Source organism: Filicampus tigris, chromosome 16, assembly GCF_054856515.1.
Source record: "Filicampus tigris isolate MCC_2025a chromosome 16, RoL_Ftig_1.0, whole genome shotgun sequence".
Classification (NCBI taxonomy): Eukaryota; Metazoa; Chordata; class Actinopteri; order Syngnathiformes; family Syngnathidae; genus Filicampus; species Filicampus tigris.
The window spans coordinates 5,291,522-5,319,228 of record NC_141232.1 but is presented as its reverse complement, the minus strand read 5'-3'; the positions used below and the strand labels follow the sequence as shown (position 1 = coordinate 5,319,228).

The 27,707-nt window shown below is 44.2% G+C and overlaps 2 protein-coding genes across 4 annotated transcripts; one reads left to right on the top strand and one right to left on the bottom strand.

Moving 5' to 3' along the window:
- Positions 1-15: 15 nt before the first annotated feature.
- Positions 16-24,948, bottom strand: brd4 (bromodomain containing 4). Of its 2 annotated transcripts, none has more exons than XM_086055342.1 (19): positions 24,863-24,948; positions 12,683-13,085; positions 12,003-12,140; positions 11,765-11,900; positions 11,337-11,677; positions 10,254-10,637; positions 10,034-10,162; positions 9,536-9,766; positions 9,228-9,454; positions 7,918-8,243; positions 7,722-7,817; positions 7,250-7,621; positions 5,493-6,311; positions 5,302-5,408; positions 4,092-4,242; positions 3,884-4,008; positions 3,558-3,763; positions 2,323-2,623; positions 16-1,642 (listed from the first exon to the last, which is right to left on the bottom strand). In XM_086055342.1, the coding sequence occupies exons 2-19, from the start codon at positions 12,947-12,949 to the stop codon at positions 1,574-1,576; spliced, it is 4,425 nt and encodes a 1,474-aa protein (XP_085911468.1). In that variant the 5' UTR covers positions 12,950-13,085; positions 24,863-24,948; the 3' UTR covers positions 16-1,573. The 2 variants fall into 2 exon arrangements, with proteins under 2 accessions (XP_085911468.1, XP_085911467.1); XM_086055341.1 differs by lacking the exon at positions 24,863-24,948 and adding an exon at positions 18,894-19,594.
- On the top strand, positions 24,837-27,390 carry pet100 (PET100 cytochrome c oxidase chaperone). 2 transcript variants are annotated; one of them, XM_086055344.1, is made up of 4 exons: positions 24,837-24,944; positions 26,108-26,194; positions 26,306-26,338; positions 26,714-27,390. In XM_086055344.1, the coding sequence occupies exons 1-4, from the start codon at positions 24,852-24,854 to the stop codon at positions 26,801-26,803; spliced, it is 303 nt and encodes a 100-aa protein (XP_085911470.1). In that variant the 5' UTR covers positions 24,837-24,851; the 3' UTR covers positions 26,804-27,390. The 2 variants fall into 2 exon arrangements, with proteins under 2 accessions (XP_085911470.1, XP_085911469.1); XM_086055343.1 differs by lacking the exon at positions 24,837-24,944 and adding an exon at positions 25,771-25,970.
- Positions 27,391-27,707: the final 317 nt, after the last annotated feature.

Sequence of the window (27,707 nt, the reverse complement as noted above, 5' to 3'; positions counted from 1 at the left end):
TTAAGCACACAAAAAAAAAGTTCTCCTGTTTATTCTCTTCAACACAACACAAATATATTTAAAAAAATAATGATAAAATAAACACACACAACCGCACAGTCATTCGAATGTACACAAACACACACAAGCAGAATCCTAAACCAAATGTGTCAACGCTGAGACTAAAACGAGGAAGTCCAGCTAAAACCACATTTAAAATTCCCAATGTTGGGTCAAATATAAAACATCTTTTTTTTTTTGTCTTCCTCTTTTATACACAAACTCATTCAAAAACAAACAAAAACAATGACATTCACCCGACACCCCCTGTTCAGCTCTTACACTCTCGCCCCACCCCCTCTGAGTGTAACCTAAGCCAAAAGGAGAATTGCAATACAATAATAATAATAACAATAATAATAATAATACAGGCACTGGAGAAAAACAAATGCCAGGAGAGACGACGTCGACTCAAAGAAGTCACGCCCACGAACAAGAACTAAAAATGCACTCCTATTAATTTTTTTTTTTTCATTTTTTATTTTCAACCTGTAAAATGGAGGATGTGTCAGACTGAATCCAGTAGTGTGACTGCCGATATGGAGTACGAGGATAACGGTGCAAGCTTTTTTTGTTCTGTAGTGAAATCATCATCGGAATAATAATAATAATATAATAACTGAAACTCCGCAACATTAACCTCTCCATCCTGCCAGGGATTTCAAAATATGACTTCAACTGTCTATTAATTAAATACTTGTTGGAGCTCTGATAATGCATATATTTGTTGTTGTTTTTTTTTTTTTTTAATTTTAACTATGACACGATGAGGACAGAGCATGAAAGGTTGTTTGGCATAGAGATGTGTGCGTGCGTGTGTATGCGTTTGTGTGGAGTGTGTCGGTAAAGAAAATCCAAAATAAAAGCTCCTAAATAAAAGAGTTATTGTAGTATACGAAAATACTTCTTTACAGCAGATACTAAGAGGATGACTGCTCCTACATGTCGTAGTTGTTTGTATTAAATGTCATTTTTCAACAAGCGTGTGCAGGCCACCGAACCTCATGGTCTTAAAGAGAGATGTGTAAGGCAAAGTGTACCTTCTCTATTGAGAAATAATCAGGATGTACAGTGTGAAAGCCCCCCGCCCCCAAGTTCCCCCAATGAACATGTCTCGTGTTCACATACAACAAACATAAAAAAAAAAAAAGAAAAAAAAAAGAGAGCAAGTCTTGTTCTCCACTTCAGTTCCAGAAACAAGCGTGCTCCAGTCTTGTGTCAGTAAATAATCAGAGCTTTGAGTTCAAATTATTGTTGTCGTTACGCCACGTCCAGCACCCCTCGCCTGCCCCCCTGCACCAGTCCCCCCCCCACCACCAAGATGGCGGAGACAAAAAGGCAAAGAGTGCCGACAGGGTGATGATGATGGTGATGATGATGATGATGATGTGGCGTTTGCTTAGTCGTCCCGCTTAAAAAGTTTCTTCTTCACTCTTTTTGTGTTTGTGTAGTTTTTTTTTTTTTTTCTTCTTTCTTTTCCTTTTTTTTTTTTTGCAGTTAGTTTCCACTTCTCCGCCTCCTCTTCGCCTCGTCCTCAGAAGATGTTCTCCTCAAAGATAGCCATTAAGTCACTTTGGAAATTCATGTCAATCGTTGCTGCCATCTGAGGAGTCAAAAAAAAAAAAAAAAACAACACAATATGATTATGTGACTAAAAATGTGGTTGGAATAAAAGTTCAATTATTTTTTTGTTACTTACAGCCCATGTACATGCTACTAAAGAGTATTAAGGTCACAGCGACAAGAAAAGTCAAATTACTTAAATTAAGTTCTAAATATATTCTTGTAAGGCTTGAAATGCTACTTGAATAAAGTAGTGCTGAATAAAGTCGGACCATTGAGAGGAAATTAAATAAAGTTACGAGAATACAGAATATGAGAAAAAAGTAGTCAAGATACCAGACTTAAATACAAAAACTACGACACAAATGTAGTCATGTTACAAGAATAAAGTCATGGGACAAAAAGTTGCTAAGCAACAACAATAAACTAACCTTATCACAAGGAAATTAATTCCAATGTTACAAGTATAAAGTCGTAATATCACACGAAAAAGTAGAAAATGTAATTGTAAAGTGAAATTTTGAGAGAAATGTCATAAAAAGAATAAGCTCTAATATAATGAGAAAATGGTTGTAACATTTAAAGAAAAGGAAAGTTATGAGTAAAAAGTCGTAATGGGGCAAGAATAAAGTTGTCAATGAAAAGACGTCCAACATGCAAATGCTGAACATAAAAATAACTTCCAAAAGGAAGAAAAATCCAAAGAAAATGTTTTCCCACCGCTTCTCGCCGCCGCCTCTCCTGCTCTCGTCGGCGCGCCAGCTCCCTCTGCTGGTCGAGCGGGCTGTGTACGGCGGCGGGCTGCGGCGGCGTGGGGGGCTGCGAGGGCGGCTGCTGCGGCGGGGGCGTTTGGATCACAGCTGGCTGAGGCTCGGGCTGCTGTGGGGGCACTTGGATGTGCTGCTGCTGCTGCTGCTGCTGCTGCTGCTGCTGCTGCTGCTGCTGCTGCTGCTCCAGACGCCTGCGCGGCTCCTCGTGCACCCTCCTGCTCGTCTCCAGGACGTCGTCGTCATCCCGACCTCTGAAAGAGCCGCCGTCACAATTTAGACAAATGTTTAAATTTGGATCGATGATCACTCTTCATTGTTTGCTGCTTCAAGTCGCCGTTGCTTGAAAGTTTCTGATTGCCGCAATATCCATGCTAACCTCCATTAGCCCGTCTATTGTGTTTCATGTTGTATGTTAGCATTAAGCTAGCTGACATTCGCTAGACAAATGGGCAGATGGTGGAACAGTTTGGTGTTGGAATATACAAAGTTTTATTTTCGTTAAACTAGACCTTTACAAGTACTCACTCTTGACTACTCACTGATACCAATACCAAGTCCTGATATCACCAGTACTTAAGATACATAAAATGTAAAAATTGCCATCAATTGCATCTTTCTGACGAAAATAATGATTCACTGACGTGTCAAACGGCCGCAGTGTTTCACCAACTACTGGCAAAGAAAATGTGTTCAATGCTGAATTTTTTTCTTTAAGCCTTGAGTATCGGTGGCTGGTTACGGCATGCTTCATGAGTACCTGATGCCTTGATACCTTTCCATATTTTTATGAAAATTAAAAATAGTAGTCGATGATAACCATATTTATCCGTTAACATTTACTGGCTCATCAAATTAAAAAATACTAATACTAATTTCCAGGCTCAAATTTGGGCAAAAGCAACCTTGAATGCTGTGAATACAGTACTTAGTTGGTAGTTGAATTGGCCACTAGAGGGTGCTCATATCTTTGTGTTATCTTTTAAACGTAGCCATATGACAATGGGGCCCTTTTTGGATTCTTTGAAAAAAAAAAAAAAAAAAAAAAATGTAATCCCCCTTTGGCTAAAAGCTAGCAAATGCCCAATTATTGGATGTCTTTAGAGGATTGAGGAGACTGTCCATCCCCAATCCGCTCGCAAATCGTCTCATGTTTTCCAAAGAATACGCTTGTCCTTCGGTACTTGCCGCAGTTTGTCCTGCTCTCGCCGCACGCGGTCTTTTTCCGCCTGCTCGGCTTGCGCCTTCAGGGCCTTCTCCCGCTCCTCCTTCTCGCGGGCGGCCCGGCGGAACTGCTCGAAGCTGTCGCTCGACGACTTGACGGCCGACATCGGCGTCGACGTGGACTTCTGGGCCAGGCTGGCCCACGAACCCATGTTCTTCAGTTTCACATCCTGGCAGAATACGGCAAACGTTTTGATGAGACCGTTTCATCATGTCGGCGAGGTTCTACTGAAAATGTCTTCATTTTTTTTTTTTTTTTTTTTTTCCTTTTCACACCATGGTTATTGTACCTTTTTGGGTGCAGTGGGTGCCTTGGACTCCTGCTTCAACTTCTCCTTGTCTTGAAGGGGGGGCGGCGGTCCGCTAGGCTCAGAGGAGCGGATGACAGGCCGAGAGCTGTCCATGGACTTCACATCTAAAGCAACACGAGCAGGGCCTCACTCAATAAATGGGCGTGGTTTTGAAGGAAAGGAGGGGGCGAGGGTGTACAAGTCTTACTCTGTTGGCCGAGGCCTGGCTGAGCGGGCTTGCTGTCGGGATGCTTGTGGTGCTCGGGCCTCATGGCCGGGTTGAAAGGCTCTCCTCTCATCACTGGCGAGGGAGGCAGTTTGTCCTCTTTGAGCACGCCTTGATTGACGGGGACTCTTTGCTGCATGACAAGCACAATGGCCGTTGTCAACATTTGGCTCGCCAGTTTAAACAAACGGGCAGAGTAGCAGGCATGGTAAAAGTTGTATTCAAGGACGAGTATTTTCACTTTCGATGATGACTCGAGTAAACTTAAAAGCAGTCCACCAAAATTTTACTAGAGTAAGAGTGAGGTGGGAAAAAAACCCTACAAGTACTGGCTGACTGGTGAGTAACCAAAATATGAAATAAGAACATGTAAATATTGGTCAACAATATAACTTGAAACGAAACAATGATAAAGGCACATCCTGCCGCAAGAAATTGTCTTTAATCAACTTTCTTTAACACTCATGAAAAAGTGCAATAACCTAACGAGGCACAGCTTGCATAGCAAAATTTGCTTCTGTGGCTAAAATAAAATTGATCAAATAACCAATGACGGCAAATTCAGTCAGAATGGTCTTAAACTGAATTAACTTCTTTTGTTTATGCTCATGAAATGGCACAATTCTTAAGTGGTGTTCTTGTAGGCTGAAATGTGGATTTTTTTTAGGCACCCCCCCACACACACAGTATCACATATTATTATTATTCCTTTGTATTATTGTTGTAATCTGATTCATGACTTATTGTTACACCACCGGTAGAATTTTGTGAAGTTGTTGTAGTGAACGATGGAAAGACTGCAAGTCAAAGTGTTTAGCAAGTTAACAACTCAAATTAAAGCATTTTTTTTTTTTGTATTTCACATGAATTCATGGTTCATTTTCCCTTTTTTGTGTGTATGCCTAACCTCTAAGACCAAAATCTTTGTGTACGCTAAATCAGATATTGTTTATTGTAATACAGATGAATTCATTGCCTGTTAGTTAAAAAAAAAAAAAAAAAACACATTGGTAAAGGACCTTGAAAAAAATAATCGCACATGAAATTGCAATCGTAATACTGAGGGGAGGGAAAAAAAAACGCAATGAGCTTATTTTTCCGAAAGCCTTCGACCCTACCTTTAACCTTTACCAAAGGAATGTTCAAAACATTTCGACATGAGGAACGCGTCACGATCACAAGCCACGCTCACCTTTTTGGGCTGCATATTGTGAGGCGGAGACTGGTGAGAAACGGGAGGGTACTGAGGAAGTTGCGGGGAATGCATCATGAGAGGGGATGGGTTATCCCTCAAGTGACCTGTCCACACAAACAAGATAATATAACGACTTACATCGCGAGCCGGCGCGTTCGCACGCTCTCGTTTGCCGCCTCCGCACTCACCCGTGACGAAAAGGTCGGGCTTGGGCGGCCGGGGGGAGAGCTGCTCCGGGGGCTGGATGATCTGCTGTGCTTTGCTGCCGGGCATGGCCACTTTGTGCGAAGGCCCCTGAGGCTGACCGATGAGCGTGGAAACTTGCTGGTAGCTCAGCTGCTGCTGCTGCTGCTGCTGCGCCTGCGCCTGCGGCAGGTGGCGGCTCTGGTGGAGGGACATCTGCTGGGACGGCGGCGGGGCTTGGTGCGGCGGGGCTACCGGCGCCTGCGCCTGAAGCGGAAGCTGGGCAGCGGGCGGCGCGGCTTGCGAGGGGATTTGAGGCTGGCCCGCCACTGACTGGAGCAGAGACGCCTGCGCCGCGTGGTGCTGCTGGCGAGCCTGCGCCTGGAGCGACTGCATGGACTGCTGGGGTTGACGGGCGTGCTGTTGGAACTGCTGCAGGTACAATTGCACTTGGTTGAGGGGCGCGGACGAGGCCGAGTCTTCGTCGTCCTCCAGCAGCATCTGGGGGGGCTGGGAAGACAGCAAGCCCTGGGGCGTGAGCGTCGGCGGCGACAGGGGCCGCTGGTGCATGGGCTGAGGCGGGTGGAGGATCTGCGGGGGCAGCTGATGCGGCGCGGGGGCCGACTGGGGCTGCAGAGGCGGATGTTGCTGCAAAGTTGGCTGCTGCTGTAAGGTTGGCTGCTGCTGCTGCTGCGGCGGAGGAGGAGGCGGCGGAGGAGGAGGAGGAGGAGGAGGCGCTGGCTGGTGAAGCGAAAGTTTGGGATGGAGAGGCGCCGCCTTGTGACTCGGTCGAGACGGCTGCTGAGGCATGGAACTGTGCAAGGCTAAAACGGCAAGAAATGGGGCAGGTATGTAAAAGGTGTTCCCAAACATTTTTGGGCCGGCATTTCAAGTCAACTAAGACAGCTTTGGCTCCATTTACAGGAGCTTGAATTTTAAACGGAGGTGTAAAACATTTTAGAGCACAGCCAAGCAATAGTGCGAATCGTGGCTTGGAGGAAATTCAATCAAATTAAAATCAAAAGCTAGAAAGCAGATTTTGGGACATGCAACCAAAAATTCAAAGAGGAAGGCAAAAAGGAAAAGGTGTGCTAGTCTAAAGTCTATATCCATTTGAATAGGTTCTTATTGTTTCATTATAGAGTAGGGATGTTCGATATCACTTTTTTCAGACTGATACCGGTACGAGTACTGAACTCTTTCGTACTTACAGATGCCGATACCAAGTAACTGATGCCACTAGTACATTTGATGCATCAAATCTGTATTAAACTTATGACAGCAAATTTTAATGCTAGAAAAGAATATTAACTGTTAAGCATAAGACTATGACGCTGGAAAATAGGGCTGGAAAATGTATCACTATTTTATACATGCATTGTATATTGTAATGTAATGTATTTCATACGAGCCAATCTCGATAAATATAGATTTTTTGGGAGAGGATTAACATGGATACAGTTTACTTAAAAAAAGGTTGTGTCAGCTACGCATGCCCTTTACTTTCTAATATTAGAATGTCGGTAGTCGGTACCTTGAAACAGAGCCGGTTTCGGCCCGATATCGCTATCTGGTATCGGTACACGCCCATCCCGAGCACATAGTATCGTTTGACACTAAAACGCAGTTCATTTCAGTTATCGGCAGAGTGTAACAGAACCGATTGGATGTGCCTTTATTTTCCCAATTGAAGAAAAGGCAAAATGCTGCACATATTTGAAATATTCTACATTTTTAAAACTGATTTGAACAAAACGCCTACCCGGAGAGGGGAGGATTGGATGTTGGTTGAGGAAGGGGTGCGTCTCGGGGGACACCGGCCCAGCGGTGTTCGCGCTGAGCTGAGGCGGCGCGGGGGACGAGGAGTTTCCCGTATGGTGGGGAAGATGCATGAGGGGCTGGCCGAACGACGGCAAGGACTCAAAACTGTTCTCCAGCATCTGGGAAGACTCCAGAGCGGTTACGGGCGGCGGCATATAGTCCACAGGAGGGGCCTGATGCTGCTTCATCTGAGGCTGAAAAGCGGCCGCTTGCGGATGCAGCGCAGGCTGAGCGGGGCCACCCTGCACGTGCGAATGCGTCTTCTTCCCCTCCTTCGCAGATTGAGCCTTCTTCTTTTGCGGTTTCACCGTCCCTGAAAGAAGAATGAGGACATTGTGTTCAAGATTTGCGGACCAGAACACACACCAGAACATTTGGCCAAACGTCCCCAAAAAAAAAAAAAAAGGACTTACCCGGAGGCTCGTTTTCGCTCTCGGAACTGGAGCCGCTGCTGTCTGAAGAAGAGCCAGTCTTTTTGGTGGAAACCACGGACTCTGTCGACTTCTCAGCTGCAAAACAACTGCGTGTGAATCTCGAAAGCAGGAAACCACTCTGCGATGAGACGCGGGAGCAAAGAAAACAGCAACAAAAAAAACAAAAAAAACTCACCTCCAGCCTTCTTTTTCTTGCGAAGGCACGTGGACACGTATCGCTCCAGCTCCCGCAGAGTGGAAGGCTTGAGCGTTTCGAAGTCAATCTCAATCTCGTCCGGGTTGGAGTTCTTGAGCGAGGGCTCTCTCGACTGGATGATGTGGACCACGCGGCCCAGTTTGTCGCCGGGAAGCTTATTGATGTCCAGACTCAGTTGCCTCTTCTCTTCGTACGTCATGGGCTTGCACTTTTCCGACGAAGCCGACGAACCCGCCAGGTCGTCTTCCAGGCCGAGAACAGGCGGAAGGTTGGGGGGCTGGTTGTTTTTCGTCGCCTCTTTTTTACTACACGTACGACACAGAGGCAAATGAAGTCAATAAAAGCAAGGAAGACAATTTCCACAGAATGGGACAGACAGGGGCCACCTTACTTCCATTTTTTTCCAAACAAAAAGCTCACACGATAGCATTCTTTTTTTAAATTTTTTTTATAGTGGTACCTGGACTTAGACGTTTTGAGATACAAGGCATTCTTTTCCGATTCTTTTCATGGGCTCTAAATGGTAGCAGAAAATTTCACAACATACGGCGGGCAGAAGGTGAGCAATTCCTCCCAAAAGTGCTTGCTTCAATCTGTTTATTACATTCGCAGTTTAAGTGTCAACAGAAAACGGAATTATACATTATTTAACCAAACCACTTAACTGAGAAAAGTCTGCTAGCCAACGCTACACACAATGATAAACGCCATAGACAAGCTACCAAAAGTAGCATTCCTGTTGGAGTCGTTGGAACCCTTCCTGCAGCGGGCAACTGAACACAAACAATACAGCGACATATGCACACAGACAATATAGCAATACGCTGAGTACGCACAGGCATATATTCTTTATCCTCTGCAAAAACAACTAATAAGACTGCGGTTTATTGAGTCACTTAGTAGTGACACTGTTCTTTGTGTATTATGTATGTCTCTACCCCCTGGTGGCCAAGACCCTTTTTTTTTTACCCTATTTTTTTTTTACCCTAACGTTTGAAAAAATTTGAAACAAATAAATAATTTCCTGGGATTGAACGGCTGGACTGTGAAAAGACCTGGACTGTGAAAAGACAAATAAATTCGTCAATGGCAGTGAATGAGTTGGAAAGGATTAATGGCTTTTGTATTAATTCATAGGAGTTTCTTTTTTTTTTTTTTTTGACTTGGGAACATGGACGCAGAACAAATTAAACTTGTAAGTCAAGGCACCATTGTACTTTCCTCCTCCTCCTCCTCCGAACTGCTTTTGTAAGCCTTCGCTCTGTGAGGCCAAATCCAAATGAACCCACCTGGACTTCTTCTTGGGAAGCTCTTTGTTGTTATTTGTACTGCTCTTGGTCCTTTTAGACAGCTGCGAAACAGGTGCGGCATCCTGGATCTCGTCCACCAGGCGGGGCATGGCCACTTTCTTCTTGTGTTTGTCTTTCTTCTTCTCCTTCTTTTCCTTCTCTTTTCTCTTTGGTTTGCTGGCTTGAGGCTGGGAAAGGGCGGCCAGCTGCTCGTGGACAGCCTTCAGCTACACCCACACAAGGAACCGACATCGTCAGCCTGCGATGTCGCTTCTTACAAAGCCACGGTTTCCTCATTTCACACCGACCTGTTCCTGGAGCTCGGCCAGCCGCTGAGCTCGCTCCTCCTCGGAGTCGTCGGTCGAAGACTCGGACTCGGAGGAGGAGTCGCTGGAGCTGTCGGAGGAGGAGGCGACGCGGGCCATCGGAGGCTGGGGTTTCACCGGGGCCGGGTGGTGGAGCGGCGGAGCTGGGACGGAGGCGAGAGGCTTGGACTCTGGCTCGTCTGGCATCTTGGCAAAGCGCATCTCAAACACATCCTGTCAAGTGACGAGAAAACAAAAAGCTCTGAAAACAGATGATACTTCTAACGGGAGCCCTTTTAAGAACCGTTTGCAGGTTTCCTAAAAGCTGTGCCGTTAGGCCAGACAGTCAAATGGGTCTAATGGGTAATCAAAAATAAATATTGGTCTTATAAAGAAAGAGCTACATGAAAAGAAAGTAACACAAAATATAATTTAGACGCACACAAAAAAGCTGCTGAAATAATCATTACATTGAAACTGATTTTTTTTTTTTTTTTTTACCTGCAGCTTGCGTGCCATCGCCACCACCTCGTGGTCAGGCGGATTATATTTATAGCAGTTGGAAAACATTAACCGCACATCGGCAGCAAATTCCTGGGGATCCCGGTATTGCCTGTTCTCCAGCTTGGCCTGTGCATTGAAAAAAAAAAAAAAAAATGAAGGGAATAGAATGACAGACTTTGAATGTCATATGCAGCACTCAGTCAGAAACTAAACCCACCTTAATGGTGCTTAGGTCCATGGGATGTTTGATGATGTCGTGATAATCGTGCAGCCCTAGCGCAGCCACGTCGACGGGTTTGTAGAAGGGCCAAGCGTACATGGTGTGTTTCTTGGACAGCATTTCCCTGACCAGACCCAAACAGTATCCCAGTTGATCTTGCGGGACGGGACTATGGCCACTGCTGGGGCCGCTCATGCCCATGCCCATCGCTACTTGATGCTGCGAGTCCGGCGCCTCTTTTTTGACCATTTTGCTAGGGCGGGTGCTCTCCCGCCGGGGAAGAGTCTTGCCCGACTTGGACTCGGCTGGGGAAGACTCGCTGAGCTGGTCGTTAGCTGTGGGTGTTGTAGTGTCTGCTTTTCTTTTCTGGCTCTTTTGTTGCTGGAAACACAACAAAGGAGGACAGAGAATAAATTACCACCATACAGCGTTCGCCCACTTCTTGCTGTCCATACGGACGGCGATATATAAAATAAAATAAAATAAAAAATATCATACAATATAACGGGAAGAGGACCTAGAAAAAAAAAGGTCATATTAAATAATAGTAATATCGATAATATCGAGGATAAAAAAAAATTGCTATTAGATTATTTTTCAAAATCTTTCTGGAATGTGAGCGTACGCGAGAACCTCTCCACGGTGACGTCTGATCTGCAACACATGGGATGTGTGAAAATATTTTCCGTTTTGTATTTTACTGTGTAACATGCACATCTTTCGTAAATTATGAGTCCAGATCTGTCTGTCTAGTATATCGTCGCTGTCATGTGAAAAACACTTATCTCTACATATTTTTTTTTAATTTCTTATTTTTACACGAATGGTGTTTCCGCGTTACAGACATCGCATTCATGTGAAAATTTTAAAAAAAGTTTCCAAAATTGGAGAGAAGTGTTTTCCACAGGACAGCCACGATATTTATTTGTCGAAAGCCTTGTGCAGACCTCTCGTGCGCCTAACCTCTGCTCTTATTTATTTTGCTTATTTCCACCTCTCTGTCGCAAGACCTATTGATGTCGGCGAGATTAAGCCGCTAAACGGAGTCAATGAGTGCCCCCGCGTCAATCGCATACTCACTTTGGTCATGGTGATGGCGTTTTGCAGCATGGGGGCAGTGCTCTGGATGGATGCTGGGGGAAGGGAGGTCTGAACAGGGGGAGGCACGGAGGTCATCATGGGAACTTGAAGAGTGCAATCCAATTGGCCCAAAGAGTAGGGCGCTCCAAGCTGTGCCGCGTGGCCTGATAACGTCGGGGGAACGTGGGACGGGAGGGCCTGCATTAAAGGCTGAGGAGGTAGTGAAGGCGGGCCCTGCGCCGGTCCTCGGGTCTGCGGCGCTGCCGTCAGGTTTGACAGACCTCGCGTTTGAGGAGTTGTAGACGAAGGGTCGATGATAGCCCCTGGTTTCAAGTTGAGACCTGGATGACGGAGAGAGGAATGGACAGGCTCAGGAACGGCGACGTGACGGCACGTGATTAGGAAAATGGACTTCAAAAGCACATTACCGGCGTCTCTCCGACCTCGGCCCCGGCCCTTCCCTGTCATGACCGCAATCTCAATTTCTTCCTGAGGCATGTCGGCGACCTTTTGGAGGAAGGCCTTCTCCAGCGCCTTAGCCATTAAGACTATGTCATCTGAAGGCTGCGGCGACAGACAAATACGGAGCGATACGAAGTCTCGTCAGCTTCTGTACTTGTACCGAACGCTTTCTTCACGTGATTATCGAGAGCGCCGCTGCAGTACCTTATTGTACATGTAGCAGTTGGTAAACATCTTGTTGAAGTCTTGGATACATTCTTGGGCATTCCAGTAGTAGCTGTTTTCAAGCCTTTTCTTGATTGTTCCCATGTCCATCGGGTTTTTAATTATTGTGTAGTAGTCCTGCAAAACGCATCATTATAAGCAAACTGTTCAGATATCTAAGGAGACAAACTTTACAGTGGGTGATCCTCTGTCAATTATGTCACCAGGATAAGCAGAAGCAAATGACACATCCGTGCCTTATGACATCATCGCTGCAGAAAATTCATCAAAAAAAAAAAAGTATGGCTGAAGTGATGACTAAGTCGGTTAAAGTTGAAACATTTTCCAACTGGAGTAAGGTAAATGAGTGTTGCAATGATCCCCCTCTAGGCTGTAGGTTGTTGTCGCGACACTGGCCTTACATTCACCTTAAAAAGTAACGTCTTACAGATGATTACGGTATATTTTTTCCCAAAATAAACTGGAAACGTGCACATGTGCACGCGCATTGGTGAAGACTCTCTACCTTCCACTCACAACACAAGCTTGTCTCAATACTTCACTCACTTCGACATACGTCCTTGACACCAATTATTGTACTACTTTCCTATTTAGACAGGGCTTTGGCAGCATTCGATGTCATCTTCGGGCATTTCAGAAAAAAAGAGGACATGACTTACGGGCAGATTGAGTTTGATAGAATCCACCGGTGAATGGAAGGGCCAGGCAAACTGGTGCTTCCACAGGGACTTGACCACCACCTTGAGCAGGTACTGCAGCTGATTGGTCTGGCGCTTGGGCCTGTCGAGGTTGATGTATTCCGGGGGCGCGGGGTTGCCAACTGTCTGGGGCTGCCCCTGGCTGCCGCTGCCGCTGCCGCTGCTGCTGCTGCTGCCCGACATCTGCGCTGCGTCCAGGCCGTCCCCCATTCTGGCAGGGTTGGGCATGGGCTCGGGCCCCGGTGCAGGGGCTGGAGCGAGGGCAGGGGGAGCGGTGTTGGCAGTGCACCAGTTCAATCTTGGCCCCGGCACAGACTCCACTGACAGAGCACCACTGATCCCATTGCACTCCTCGCTGGACTCTCTGGGGGTGGAGAAAAGAGGCCAGATGTTCATTTTCGACACTTAGCAGCATTTCACTTGAGGTCGCCATTGACACAGGCGGCAACAAATGTAATTAAGCCTTTTCACTTTATAAAGTAAAGCATACAAGATAGTCGCTCCCTGCTGTTCTTTTTTTCTTTTTTACTGTAGCATAGCACAGTGTTTTTCGAACTTTTTGGAGTCAAGGACACATTTATTTCATTGAAAAAAAATCCCGCGGCACACCAAAAAGACATGATTACGCTGCCAGGCACTAGACCGCACAGGCGCACAAATGAGATCATCTCCCACGGCACACCTGACAATATCTCGCGGCACACCACAGTTTGAAAAACACTGTTTTAACAAATATTAAAATATTAGTATTAACATAAACATAAGGACAAGTAAAAAATGACACTTATATAGTAATTAATTAATATATCATTATTAGTATTATTTTAACTCATATTAATATATTAATATTCATATATGAATATTAGTATTATTTTAGCTAATAAAATAGTATTTTAATATTAATATTTTAGTATTAGTTGAAATAACACTCATATTTGTATGTTTTTCAAACTGTGTGCACTGGCATAGGAGACCATGATTATGGATTTGTGATGCATAATACAGTGTGCGTGTTTACAGTCATTATTTAGCAATCCTTGGGGAACACCCCACAGCAAGCTTAACAGAAGTTCAAAGTAAAATAATTCATCCAGCAAACATGCCGTATGGAGTAAAATTACAATATATTTTGAAATAGTAAATACATCAATTATATTCGCGTCACATTGCCTATTTTTCCTGTTTTTACACACGTGCACCAACATGTCTTTTTTTTTTTGTGAGTGTGTTGTTGATGCAGTTATTTGCTATCTGCCAAACTACACACCGCATGCTCTGTAAGAAGAGTTCGATACTTATATGACAGACTGGACCAGCACCAATCCCAATTAATGGTAAAAACAACCGTGGCCTGATCTAGTACCAGAAATGTAGAATTTACTGTAAATATATTGAAAATGTTTAAGAAGGAAAACACTATCAGTGGACAGTAGCAATGGCCCGCAATGATAAACTGGTACTTGTCTAGTAAAATGACACAAAAATCATTGTGTTTATATCCCATTCAATTCAAAGGCTACATGCTAATTTAGCAACCCGTTGTGGAGCGAAGAGCCTCGACTATAAGAGCCTGTCTTGACTGACTTGGACGTCTTTGCTCATCAGCAAAACCAATTAAACAACGCCAAAGTGTAGAGTGACAAATGCATACAACAATATGGCAACGAGACTATAGCGGAACCCAGCTCCAGAAAAAAGGCTTAAAACTTTAAAACATTGGCTGTATTGTCTGTTAGCGATGCCATTCTCGATGAGTCACTTAATGGGAACAAGGGAGCGAGTTTGCGCAAACACATGACCACCGCTTTAGGCCTCCTCGGGGCATTCAAGCACACAGCGGAGAATCTGACTTAACTTGAGGTCACACGTGATCCCAGCACGTCATGGCGACCGCACGTCGGAACAGGTACTGGGTCAAAAGTGACTTTGGGGATTTTAACATATTTTAAGAGATAAATGTTTCCGAAATTGTTGTCCTGAAAAGAAAGACATTGTGTTAGGACTTTCCGTGGATAATGTCAATAATGCACGACCACAGACAACAAAAAAAAAAAAGAGGGACTCACCGGACCTGTTCAGCTTGGATTAATGTTTCATACACATGGCTCAAGTGACAGTCACCGAGCGGATATCGGTATAAGCAGAAGAAAGGTCACTTGCACTGCGTCATACACAGATGAAAGACTGACTAAACAACATACCTGCGGTAAATCAAAACTCATTAAACAGGGCGAAAGATGGCTGACGCCAGGCGCCAGTTGAGCAACGCAGAGCTCGCGTGCGTTTCGACACAAGGAGAAAGGTCACTGCGGGTCAAACGTAACATTATGTAAATGTGTTTGTCACTTGTTTCTGTACGGCCAGTGATATATACGTTATACGGGCCATGGTATTTACGTCGGAGTAAACCGAAGGAGTTGGGCTATCAAGAGCAAAGTGGCTCCATCTCTGTGATATCCCTTATCACGGGGGAAAATGTTATGAATTCATCAAAAGTGAGCTTTCATACCTTATGTAAGTAGTGAACAAATAACTGAATCCAATGTACCCTGGTGAGGATACGGTGATTAAACAAATGCGGTGCGAGTATTCAAACAACATCTGTAGGGCAGAGGGCAGAGGGCAAAGGGCGAGGTGAGCAACGCTCCGCGCCGCACTAGATTACAAATCCAGTTGCCCCTCAGTGAGTTCTCTAGGAGTCTTTGAAATGTGCTTGAAGTTTCCTTTGGGACAGTAAACCTCTCACGATGGTGGACAACATGTTAGGGTGGTGTCTCGAGATACACGTTGATTTCCAGAAAACGGGCCCATAATGATAACGCTGACTTTGGCGCAGCAAGGACATTTTAGGAAGACTCGAGCAAGGGCAAAGTAACAAAGAAACAAACAAAAAAACAAAAAAAAAACTGCAGCCACAACAGTTTATCCTGAGACCAGTTACTCGGCGTGCCAAACTCTTATCGTAGGAGTAAACATTGCCAGACGGTGCTCAAGCGCTCATTAACATCAGCGACAAGTGCCCTTGCTCGCTCTTTCACAATGAAAAGTGTAAACAAACTCGCGGAATGCATTCATCTGTAATAAATGTGCAGGCATGAACTTACACCTCCTGCAGGGTTACCAGCATCCGTTGCAGGCACAGATCCAGACAAGCTCAACTCGGAAAATGGCTCACAATACTTTCCACGCTGGCACACTTCTGTCGGTCTATTTATACGAATGTATCGGATAGTATTGTTGGTGTCTGCCGCAAGTCAATACTAAGGTCGGGTTCCACTCATCAAGTCTGCGACGGGCTTATTTTTGTTCCTCGCGCAAGATATAAGCGATAACACACGTTTCGAAAAAAAAAAAAAAAGACACCGGCAGTGTGCCAGCGTAATCGGCCAGCAGCCGATCTGAACAGGTCGGCAGCTCCTAGTGGCGGGAATACCCGTGGCAGCGAGCAGAGTGCATCTGCGCCACTGTGGGAATGAGTCACTCAGACAAAATGCTCCCGTTCCACCATGTTTTGAGTATTCGGGATGGTTTCAACTTGAAATCGCAGCGGTGTCTATTCGCGTTTGTACACGTGGGACTGCAAGCACATTCACAAATAAAGGCGGGGGTTGCTCATATATTTCATTTGTAAGTATTTTACATTGACACACTTTAAATGATGACTCGTGAGAAAAACGGACATTGGCCGATCCACGGTTTTAATCTGCTCTCAAGCCTGTTAGCTTGCCGCGAAAACCCACGTATACACGGAGGGAATCCAAACAGGAAATGTTGGCTTTTTATTGGCACTTAACACCCGATGTAATTTAAACAAAATAGACTGTAAACAGTGATTACTAAGACAAACTGACAAACTACCACCAGGCAGTAAAGTCGCCTTTTCACACATGGATGCACTGAGGCTTTGCTTTGCTTACTCATTATGTCAAGAAACCCCAAAATCTTGGCCTACGGACGAGTAGCTTTTGGCCAAGGCGTCACACTCAGAGGGAGTCCAAGTGTTGAATTGAAGTCAAACATTCCTGAGATATTTCTAACTGGAAAATATTATTTAAGGGGGAAAAAAACAAGTTAGAAAGACATCAAATTTATATGAAAACATTGGTGCGGGAATGGCTGAAGACCAACCATCGCCCGTGAGGTAATATCCAATCACTGTTGTGCATCCATCCACTCAGTAAATTACTTTAAAAAAATTAAAAAAAATATCCATCAATCCATTTTTCTATGGCGCTTATCGTCACTCAGGTGAGCTGGACCTGACTTTGTGCAGGAGGTGAAAAATCCAGCACCAGCAATTTAGAGAGTGAAAAATATGAAGCAGCACCAGCTTCATTTAAAGAACCGGTGTGTATTGATTTCCGTTTCACCGCTGAATGCAATTTAGGCACGGACCGTACCGTAGATTCGACGCCCCGTTGCACCCTCTCGCCAATATTATGTCCGAGTATAAATTACAGTTTCAGTGACCTGCCGGGCTGGCGCAGGAACAGTGTTGGCATGTGAGACTAATCAAGTGTGCGCGAGCACTAAAGTGAGTGGCAATCAAAAAGTCCGCTTCCTGCTGCTTGCATGTCCTACAATGCCCCTAAGCTCTGGAAGACCAGTTGACCTTTGACCTGAACATACATCACTGCAGACTGCTGTGGAATGCTGAAAAGAGCGGAAGGGGCTTTAGTTCCTGAGGGTGGGGGGGGGGGGGGGTGTGCGTGCGTGCGGACATCTCACACCAGGAAATGTGCTCTTGTGTTTCACAGCAAGATGTCGCCGGCATCTCCCATGAAAGTCACGATGAATCATTCATGTATGAGGCGTCGGGTCAAGCTCAGGTAAAGATGTCAGACAGCAGCCTCCCTCTTAAGTATCAGAATAACGTTAAGCCTAAAAGTAAATGGTTCAATAATTTATAGCACCCGAGCTAGGCGCACCCGCCCCTGCTCGAAGAAATCTATATTTAAATCAGAAAAGAAATTATGTCGTTACTTTTGATTGTATTTTTCTTATTTCAATTATCGTCTTTTACATTTTATGGACGGCACTTTGTTAGCAGCTGCGGTTGTTGTGAAAGTACTCCAGAAATAAAGTTGAGCTCTTTATGGCTCCGAGGCGGCAATTTTGCAACATCTCCGTGGGAAAGAGGCCGATGTTTGAATGAAAACAAATGGGGGCTCTCAATCATTCCTTAACTAGGTCAATGAGGGGAATACAGGTGAGGTCATTACGGGGATTGGATTAGCCATGGGGTGTGATTAATCACTGGAACGTTGATAAAGAGGTGTTGCAACGATGCAATTGGCACTGCTGACCGTCTCTCTTGACTACAGACCGCAAATAGTAAGCAATGTCAGTGTAAACACCATTTGCATGTGGAGGGATTTGTACCATCAGATTTGTGCCAGTATCTTTCCTTTTTTAGGAATGCAACATTTGCTCCCACCCAGGAACTACAGCTGCTTCTCCGCCTGACAGCTTCATGTTTTTGTATGCAGATGAAAGCCACCTCTTTGCGCCACAAAAGAAGTTTCCTCAAGAAACAGCTGCCATAAGACAAAGATCAAGAAGCTTTTCCAAAAGATCAAAACGGTTCAGAGTGCAAGACCAGAACTGGACCGTGTCCAATAATCCAAAACCGTCCAAAGTAAAGAGTTCCTGCCATGGTTATAAGCGTTGATTATCGTCGTGCGTCTGCATGAGTCAGTGCATTATGTGACTCAAATAGGCTAACCATTACTCAAGATAGACTCCAAAAGAAAGCGAAGACTCTTTCACACTTAACCTCCAGCTGGCTGCGATATGCAAGCCAAACTTCCATGAATCACACACAACCCCCTTCTTCCTCCGTAGTCCCCCTTCCCCCACACCCCCTCTCTCACCAGGAGGTTGGTTCATGGCTTCTGGCAAAAAATGTGGATAACAATACTGTCCTCAACATGAGACTGCAACAAACAACTAAGGGGAAAAGCGTCGCGCCGTGTCGATATAAGCGATAGTGCTCACCACATGACATTCCCGAGAGCCAAGACTCCCGGCTGTACCGATTGTTGCCTTGTCATCAGCATAACAACGTGCACGGCGTGGAACTGATTGATTATTACGTACGTTTCATTTGTAAAAGAAAAAAATACTCAAAAAAAAAAAAAAAAGTTCTTAGGAAAAGTTTCAACAAAATTACCTTTTCACAGAGACCGAATGTGCAATCTTTTCCAGAAGGGCATCCAGTTTTTGGAAATCCAGCAAATCGTTGGATTTGGCATGCATCTTGTAATCCATTCATATAATTCCACGGCACAGAAAACAAGCCACAATCCCCAAAAGAAGGGTTAATTTTGCAAAGTTGTTCTTTCCTTTTCTGTCATCCAGAACACAGATTTAAAGCCGAGGCTCTGGTGAATATCCTAAAATCCCACAAAACATGATGAGTAAACCCATTGCGTAGTCCGAGTGGAGTTTTGGGCGGGTGGGGTGGCGGAGGGGTTGTCTGTTCCAGGAAAAAAATAGCCCGGGAGACGGGAAGAGCTGGTTCGGGAGCGGAGGAGAGGCCACGGAGGCCAGCAGCAGCAGCCGGCGGGCTGTGTTAGCTGTGTGAACCGGTCTTCTCTCTACCCCATCCCCCTCTCAGTAGTACAACGGCCCAGTTGCCAAAGGCTCGCCGCTCCATTGTGTCCTCTTCAGGGCCTCCCCAACTTAAATGAAAAGCAGCAGCGAGCGGGAGGCGCGCAAGGCCGGCCTTGCGAGGACCCCGCAGGGGACTCCCAGGAGGAGGACTTTTATTCCCTTCGCTCGCTCACACTCGGCCTCCCTAGCGCAGGGACACCAGCGTGCAGTTTCTCAACAGGAAAAATGGCTCTGCTGCTTCCTCATTCACCAGAGCCTCAGCCCACACGCACACACCCCTCCCTTCCTCTGGCTGCCATACGTGCGTGTTCATTCCACCCCTCCCCTGTTTCCCCATCAATAGCTTGAGGTTCTTGCTCGCTCGCTCGCTCCCCTCTCTCTCTCTCCCCTACTCCCACACCTTCAACACCCCACCCCTTCCTGTCTTTGCCGCTGTCCGCTTCATCATGCTCCACCCCCACTCAGCCGTTTCTTTGGGTGATTCTTGGCTTCCCAAACCACTTAAAGGATACCCATACCCGCACTTCGGCCACATGAAGCAATGTGGAAGGAAATATCATCAAAGTTGAGGCCAACCGCCTATTTTCACACATGTGTGTTCGTGACAAGTCAGGTATTCAAACAACCACAATTAGGATCAGGACATGGAGGGAGCCGCAAAGGACACCAGTGTGGAACTAATTTCGTGTGAAAAAGACAACGAGAGCAGCAATTGAGGAAAATGGTTGTGTTTGTGCATACTTTGCCCACACTGGAGTGCAGACAAGAAATGCAAAGGTTGGCAAAATATTAGGGCCCAACCAATATAGATTTTTTGAGGCCAGTGCTGATACTTGGCAAAAAAAAAAAACAAAAACAAAAAAAAAACCTGATTACAGATTAATCAGAAAATTAATTAGAAATATATATATAATGCATAAAATATTTTTCCCACATATGCATTTCAACAGGGATCAATTAGACACAGATTGTCACTATTTGCGACCCAGCAAGGTCCCTATTCCCCGCGAATGAAAAAAAAAAAAATTATTTTGTGATTCCCAGACTGCATTGCATAGCCCAATGCTACGAATTGGCAGCAGAGTAATAGCTCTTTCTGGAACGCAATATCTTGTTTGTTGTGCAACAAGACACACAAACAACACTGGGTGTGGAACGTCTGTGGGCATCATGCCCTACATCGCTTGACATTTGCTTACATGTTTGAGCGAATGACGTATAGTGGTTCACATAAGTGACTACGTTTACATGCAGACAATATTCAGGTTACGGTCAAAATTCCGGCTTCTGAGACATTCGGTATCCAGTATAGACGGTAATTATAATCAGTCGGATTATCCCGATGTAAACAGGCGATGCGCTGATCACGTCGTGGCGCAAATAGATGTCATTTCCGCTTCTTACTTTCTACCGTCAATAAAACAAATTCTATTCATGTGACTCAACACAGGAATAAAGGAGTTGGTTTCCTCCCTGCTCCAAAAATGTGGTTCTGTGCTGCATCTGACTTTTTCGCCATGATTGTTTACCTCTGCTTGTGTAATTTTGGCGGGTTGCACGCCAGACGCGCGACTTACATATGAACACATTTATATATGCGGTGTCATTTTTGTCGTAGAGACAGACGGTTGAAATGCCGCGGACAAATCAACGTATTCAAGTTAAGCTCTGTGCATACAAGTGCTTCCTGTACTCAAAAGACCAAGATTCCTTGCAGATACAGTGTGCACAGAACACAAACCAATGTCCCTTTCAATTGAAGTACACTATTTCGATCGCGTTTGGAATCGTCATCTCCAGCCACATTGTCTACTATTGCGAGGTTAGTGACTGCAATCCACAATGTGTCCGATTCCCAATGAAACATTATCATTAGCAAGCATTACCTCGTCCTACCAAGAGGCTAGACGCCAAGAATGTTTACTTGATGCTCCACATGCCACTCGCACTACTCCCAGGGACGACATGGCTATAGCTATGCAAAGCCCGAAACTGCCGGCTATTTAACAGGAAGGGAGGGCGGGGTCGAATTGTATTTGCAAGAAATGACAGAAGAGGAGAAGGGGTTTCATGTGAACCGACTGGGGGGGAGGTTGGGTAAGAGACGGATGAGAAACAGTGCCGGAGATGAGAATGAGCCAGGATGTGTGAGAGCGCCTCCATTAATCATAGGAGTAGTGAGGAAGTCAAACCCAAGGGGACTCTTTCTTTACAAAAGAGAAAATTGGAACGTTGTTCTACACACCAAATCTCAGTCAACTGTGATGTAGTTTGTCCAGCAGCTACTCGCCTCATCACAGCTGTACTGGCTATTGACGCATTTCTATTAGGAACTATGAGGTATGACTTGTGGAAGCTGGTCCGTTGGGATTACAGGTGCGGTAGTTTGGGTGACATCACCATCAGCATCTTATCATCACGGTGAAGTCCTCACCCAAAGTTGGTACGCGCCGCAGTTAGTTATCACTAACCAATACTAACGCAGTAGTGAAGTCGTCATTAAAACTAATTAACACTTCTAGACCGTGTCGTCACGAAGATTTGGATCTATGATCGGCACTTTGTTTCTGGTGTGGTTGGTTTTAGCGCTCCATAAATAAAATTGAGTTGAGTACAAGGCATGGTCCTCGGTTTACGACTCACAACGACAACCATGGCGACGTCCGCAAGTTGGAACGCGATGAAGTCTCTCACTAACCTACGTTAACATAGTAGTAATATCATAAGTACAGTAACAATCAATCACGGCTCACCCGCTTTTTGGCTTTGGTCATGCGACGTTCATACGCTAAACCCTTAGGCACCGTGATGTCATTTTCAGTCGACTTAATTCATAATCCACAAACACAATATTAATCAGAATACTGTGTTTAGACTAGTGGGGATGCATAGAACACATTGTAAATAGAAATGTTGCCTTGACTTCCCCTTTAAAGAATAAAACGGTCATTTCTTTAGGTACATTGGAAATATGCAACAACACTGACATCGCAATATTCAACACCCACATCGCATAATTATCCAATATCGTGAAGTCCTAATACACACTCACATAAAGGCTATAAGGGATTTGGTTGGCCGGCTCATTTGTTCCCAGACCGAACGGTCCGTTTCATCTAGAGGTCACTCATAACTAGGCCAAAAATGTTTCCATGGCAACTGGAGAGCAGAACCAAAAACAGCATCATAACAGAGAGGTGGGGAGGAAAAAAAACATTAGGCTAAGAAAAGTACGTTCTTAAGCACATGAAATATTTGAAGCCGGAGGCATCCGTTGACAGTCCCACCCGCTCACAAATGCTGTTTGACAATCTTAGGGTCTTGTTCCAGGGAGTTAATCAGACTAAAAAAATTAAGCCAAGCATTAATAAGATGTCATTTTCAGGCATTTAATTCCTTGTTTGACACCATGAAAATCCATTTCCTTCTCCCTTAAAACTTATGTTGTTTCCCTCAATTAATGCTTGCCGCGTGTGAACAATGCAAATGGCATGCTCTTCTACTGAACCATGTCACAAGGTGCCAACGTTCCTCCGTCCATCCATCAATCTTCTATAGTGGTTGTCCTCATTAGGGTCACAGGTGAGCTGGAGTCTATCACAGCTGGACACCTGGACTGGTATGGACAAATAATAAGTAACACTCACATACACATCTATGGACAATTTTAGAACTTTTAATTAAGTTATTAGTCCAGTGACGGCAGTAGACGGGTGAGGCCAAACTCCTCTGTAAATTCACCAATTGGAAGACGAGACAAAAACACGTGATGAGCGATTAGTCGACGCCAAGCTTTAAACGCAGGGCAGTAAAGTCGACTCGTTGACAAGTCGACTAATCGGTTTAACCCCAACTCTACATACAGTTAGGTTCATACATAACACCACATGGACACAATTCTCATCTTGGCTCAAAACACCACCACGATGGTTTTGAAATGAAACGAACAAGATGCGCTTTAAATACAGACCTCGGCTTTTAGGGCATTGACATACAAACAGGTGAGCGTTTGTCGGTGTAGGAATTAAAACAGTTCCTATATGTGCCTCCCACTTTTATACGATATAACAGCAGCAAATCAAACGTTCCATTTTTAATAGTTGTTTGCAATTTCTTTACAGTCAATTAAAGCACGGAGTCTGGAACAAATAGAAATCACCAGATTCTGGATTTCATCCATGGTGATGCTCTGCCAGGAAACTACTGCAACTGTCTTCAGTGCTTGTTCTTTGGGCATTTTCCCTTCCGTTTTATCTTCAGGAAGTGAAATGCATGATCAATCGGATTCAGTTGACTCGCATGGCCACTGCATAACATTTAACTTCTTTGCCTTGAAAAACTCTTTGGCTGCTTTGGCAGTGTGCTTCAGGTCATTGTCCATCTGCACTGAAACATTTGGCTGAACATAGGCGGCTAAACGCTGTCCGAAATATTTCACTATACAGTATATATAATTCTTACAACTTTAATATTCTCAAATTGAATCCGAGTGTATTCAGTTGAAGAATATCTTGTTCGTTTCATTTCAAGTCCATTGTGGTGTTGTTTTGAACCAAAATTATCATTGTGTCCGTCCGAATATTTATGAACCTGCCTGGACCACCACATTGCAATTTTAGCGTGTCGTAGTATTACACCAACGGTCGACCGTGACAAAGTACAGTACGTGCGAATAAAACAGAATCCCTTTCTAAGAATAGAGCACGGACAGTCTGCCATGTAACGGGCCTGGGCACCGTAGAGCTGCTTGCACACATACACGAGTAGACTCAAAAGCGACTGGTGTCGTCCATTATGCTCCGTCATAAGCCACACACATCAAGTGTAGGAGTCATGACCAGAAGTGGTTAAATCAATTGGCAACGCCTAAGTAGTTGGCATCGTCGGGCAGCCTGAACCCTAACGTTAGGCCATGGGGCATGGATTAGAAGCAGTTTCGTAACGGACGTCCGAACAACACAAAGTGAAACCAGTCTTGCTTACGCCGCACAAAGGCGCGACTATCCACAATCCTGACCGTTGCACAGATGACATTGAGACCCCCCGACTGCCGTCATTTGCCTCACTGGCTCTGTTCTGAGCAAATAGCCTCAGTGTGAGTGTGCGCCATCATCACCGTGACGGCGTCACCGTCTCCCACAACACAAGACAGACGACGAGCCAAGTAGTCCTAGTCGCCGCGTTCGCAACGGCGTTTGGTGGGGTACGGGCGATACAATGGGGGCTAACGGTGTTTAATAAGTGTAAGGGGTGTCGGACGGACACACAAGTCAACTACGGTTATTGTGTCTTTTTGTAGACAAGTGCCAGCTAGCGTTCGGCTAATAAGATAGCCTAGCCAGCCGGAGCAGGCCCGCCGTGCAAGTCAACGCTCGCAACGGGCGCCGGCTATCAACGTCCCCCCCTCGTCTGCGTCCAAGTTTAAGCCTTTTTGCGCCACCGTCGCCGTGTTCCACACTGCTCACTGGCACAGTTGACGGACACGACACAAGCGAGAGAATTCGAGGTTGAAACAATGGCGATTACCTGGGTTTATCAGGTTGCCAGGGCGCGCGGGCTCTTTCTCTCCGAGGATCATGAACACCTCTCCTTGTCGATGACGTCACGCGTACGTCTTTTCGTCGGGACGTAATGAGGTCGACTGCAAGTTGAACAGGGTCACGTTTGACGTGCAAGTGAAACGAAAACAAGGACAAATATTTTGATAAACTTATTAAGGGTAGTTTGGGGCTGTAGTTATTTGCAATGTTCATGTGGAATAAGTTATGTGTAAATAATAATGAACAAATACATAAATCCGAGATTAGTCAAACATGCAGCTAACATGCAGAAAAACGGTATAATTGCTGTAATTAATTGTTCATCATATATATGGTCACAACATGAGCTTTTCTGTTTTTTAAATTTCACATATTCGCTGGAATACGTGATAACAATGCAATGCTAGTTAGAATTTAACGTTCCTGTGCCATTCTGACGTCTCCTTGGGTAAAATAAAACCCGGAGAGGAATAGTGATCAGTATTGAACTAAAACACATGTACACAAATTAAATAATTTTTTTTTAAATTGATAGAACCATTCATTCACGTTTACGACAAGAAACAGGCATTACGTCAAACATCTGGTTTGCAGCGACCCTTAGTGGGCACTACAAGTTGTAATGGTAAAAGCGCTCTGTTAGCAATATAAAAATAAATTATACATTTATAGATACACAAGCAAAGCATAATAAAAAATCAGTCTTAAATAGGAATGTAGGGACGCATAAATGTAAAGCTAAAATCGTGTTTTTATTTTTTTTACGGTCCCATAACGTGTACGTATACGCATCGCCCTTCTCGTGATTGGTCTTTCGGAATACCCCGGAAATAGTCAAAGCACCAACGATTGTTCACACTGCATTACGGTAGCACGCTGCCAACGTGCTGGGCTCCTTGGCGATGTGTTACCGTAATGCATAGTATTAATAGCCGTTGGGGCGGTTAGCTTGCTTGACTTCCGTGTGGAGCTCGCCTGACTGTAGTGGTAAACAGTGTGAAGGTCTTTGGCTGCAGCTCAAATTAAGATAACACTTCAGCATTCCTGGGGTGAAATTTCATGTCAAAATGGGCGTAAAAATAGAGATGTTCAGAGTAAGTTAAGCTGTTTTTTTGTTTAGTTTAGATTAAAGCCTTACTGTAACGACTAACAATTTCGCTGTTGGTTCTAGTCGTAGACAAGGCTAATGACATGCTTGTTTGTTGTTGTTGTTGTTGTTGCCGTGGAACAGATGATGTTGTACTTATCCTTCCCCGTTTCCATGTTCTGGATCTCGAATCAAGCAGAATATTTTGAGGAATACATCGTAAAGAGGAAGGTTTGTAACCCGACCTGTAGTGTAAACAGTAGGTTACTCAATGTAGTTTCCCGTGTTGTAAAACTAATTCCGATTTCTCCTTTCCATGATTAAATCTTTTGTGGAACTCAGAGGGAGATCTTCCCCGCTGACGAGGGAATTCATGTAAGTTACATCTCATTCATACGTTTAGTCATTTACCAAAACTATTATTATTGGTTAATTTTATAGGTAGAATTTATTACAGCTAGGCTCGAGGTAGTGACTTGCAATATGTGGATGAACATTGTGGATTTTTTTGTAGAAATCTAAAAAATTATAGGTAGAATAATGCAATCTGGGAATGTTTTCAGTATTCTGACTAGTATTTGTATTAGGATGTTATGACCATCAACATTGTGAAATTTGTACGTTTGATACGAGCAATAATGAACTTTTTTCTCTCCATTTTTTGAAATTGTTATTTTTTTGTTGCTCTTTGGCTTCAGAACATCCTCAGTTCTTACACGACTCGACTAATTGTTTTATGTTCACTTGCAGAGGAAAGAGTTGGAGGACTTCAAGGAGAGAATGCGCGCACGAAAAGAGCAGCGGCGGCTGAAACAAATCTCTATGGAGTCAGAGAACTGAAGATATTTTTTTAAAAATACATTTAGACCAAAATTGGTGGTCATGTGTCATAAGACAACGTTGAGTTAAGTAGGCCAATGTGAATTTTCATGATACTTTTCCCACTGAACTTTGACAGCATGTACATGCAATGTAATTAAGGATTATTTGGTGATTCACCGATTTTTCATGCTGCTGGACTTTTTAATGTTTGGTGTATTTATTGTATCCTTACATTGCATCATATCATATGTGACAAGAGTGACTCAGCAATATTCTTGCAGCTCTCATCTATGAATTTGACACAGATTGTCATGATTTTGTGTGACCTGGACAAGCAAGACTGCTTGTTTTCATAGCTTGGACATCTCATAAATGTTATTTTACCATGACATTCACAAAAATACACAGTGTACCGCTGACCAGTCCAGACCAAATCATGGCCACATTCACTACAGTACTTGTTTAAAAAATAATTGTTGGTTTTTATTCGGTGAAGTCACTCAAATTAACAGCCGTACCTAGTTCTATAATATTGTATACGGGAGTCTCTTTATGTGTTTCTAATGATGAAGTCAAGAAGTACATAAAAATGTGTACCATCACAAGTCTTGTGTTTTTCCTGCAAAATTCTGATCCATCCATTTTCTGTACCATTTGTCCACATGAGAGTTTTGGGTGAGCCTATTTATCCCGCACATGGAAGTGGATCTTAAACAAAGTTCCAAGAATCACCATTTATAGCAAGGTTCTTATAGTTAATGAACTAACAAAAAAACTAAAATTGTAAAAAAACATTTTCGTTAATGAAGTAAAATGAAAACGAAAATAAACAGAAACTGTATCTTATGTTTATAAAACGAATTTAAACTAACTATAATTGTAGCAATAATGTCCTGTCAGGTTTGATTCTAAATGTATTTAT

Excerpts from the sequence above, each read along its gene's own strand:
- brd4 (XM_086055341.1), bottom strand. The coding sequence starts at position 18,991 with ATGGATTACAAGATGCATGCCAAATCCAACGATTTGCTGGATTTCCAA. Across the intron at positions 13,086-18,893 it reads CATTCGGTCTCTGTGAAAAG|AGAGTCCAGCGAGGAGTGCA; the intron begins GTAATTTTGTTG and ends CTCCACCCCCAG. Across the intron at positions 9,767-10,033 it reads CGATGGCACGCAAGCTGCAG|GATGTGTTTGAGATGCGCTT; the intron begins GTAAAAAAAAAA and ends GTCACTTGACAG.
- pet100 (XM_086055344.1), top strand. The coding sequence starts at position 24,852 with ATGGCGATTACCTGGGTTTATCAGGTTGCCAGGGCGCGCGGGCTCTTT. Across the intron at positions 24,945-26,107 it reads CCTTGTCGATGACGTCACGC|ATGATGTTGTACTTATCCTT; the intron begins GTACGTCTTTTC and ends GCCGTGGAACAG. Across the intron at positions 26,195-26,305 it reads AATACATCGTAAAGAGGAAG|AGGGAGATCTTCCCCGCTGA; the intron begins GTTTGTAACCCG and ends TGTGGAACTCAG.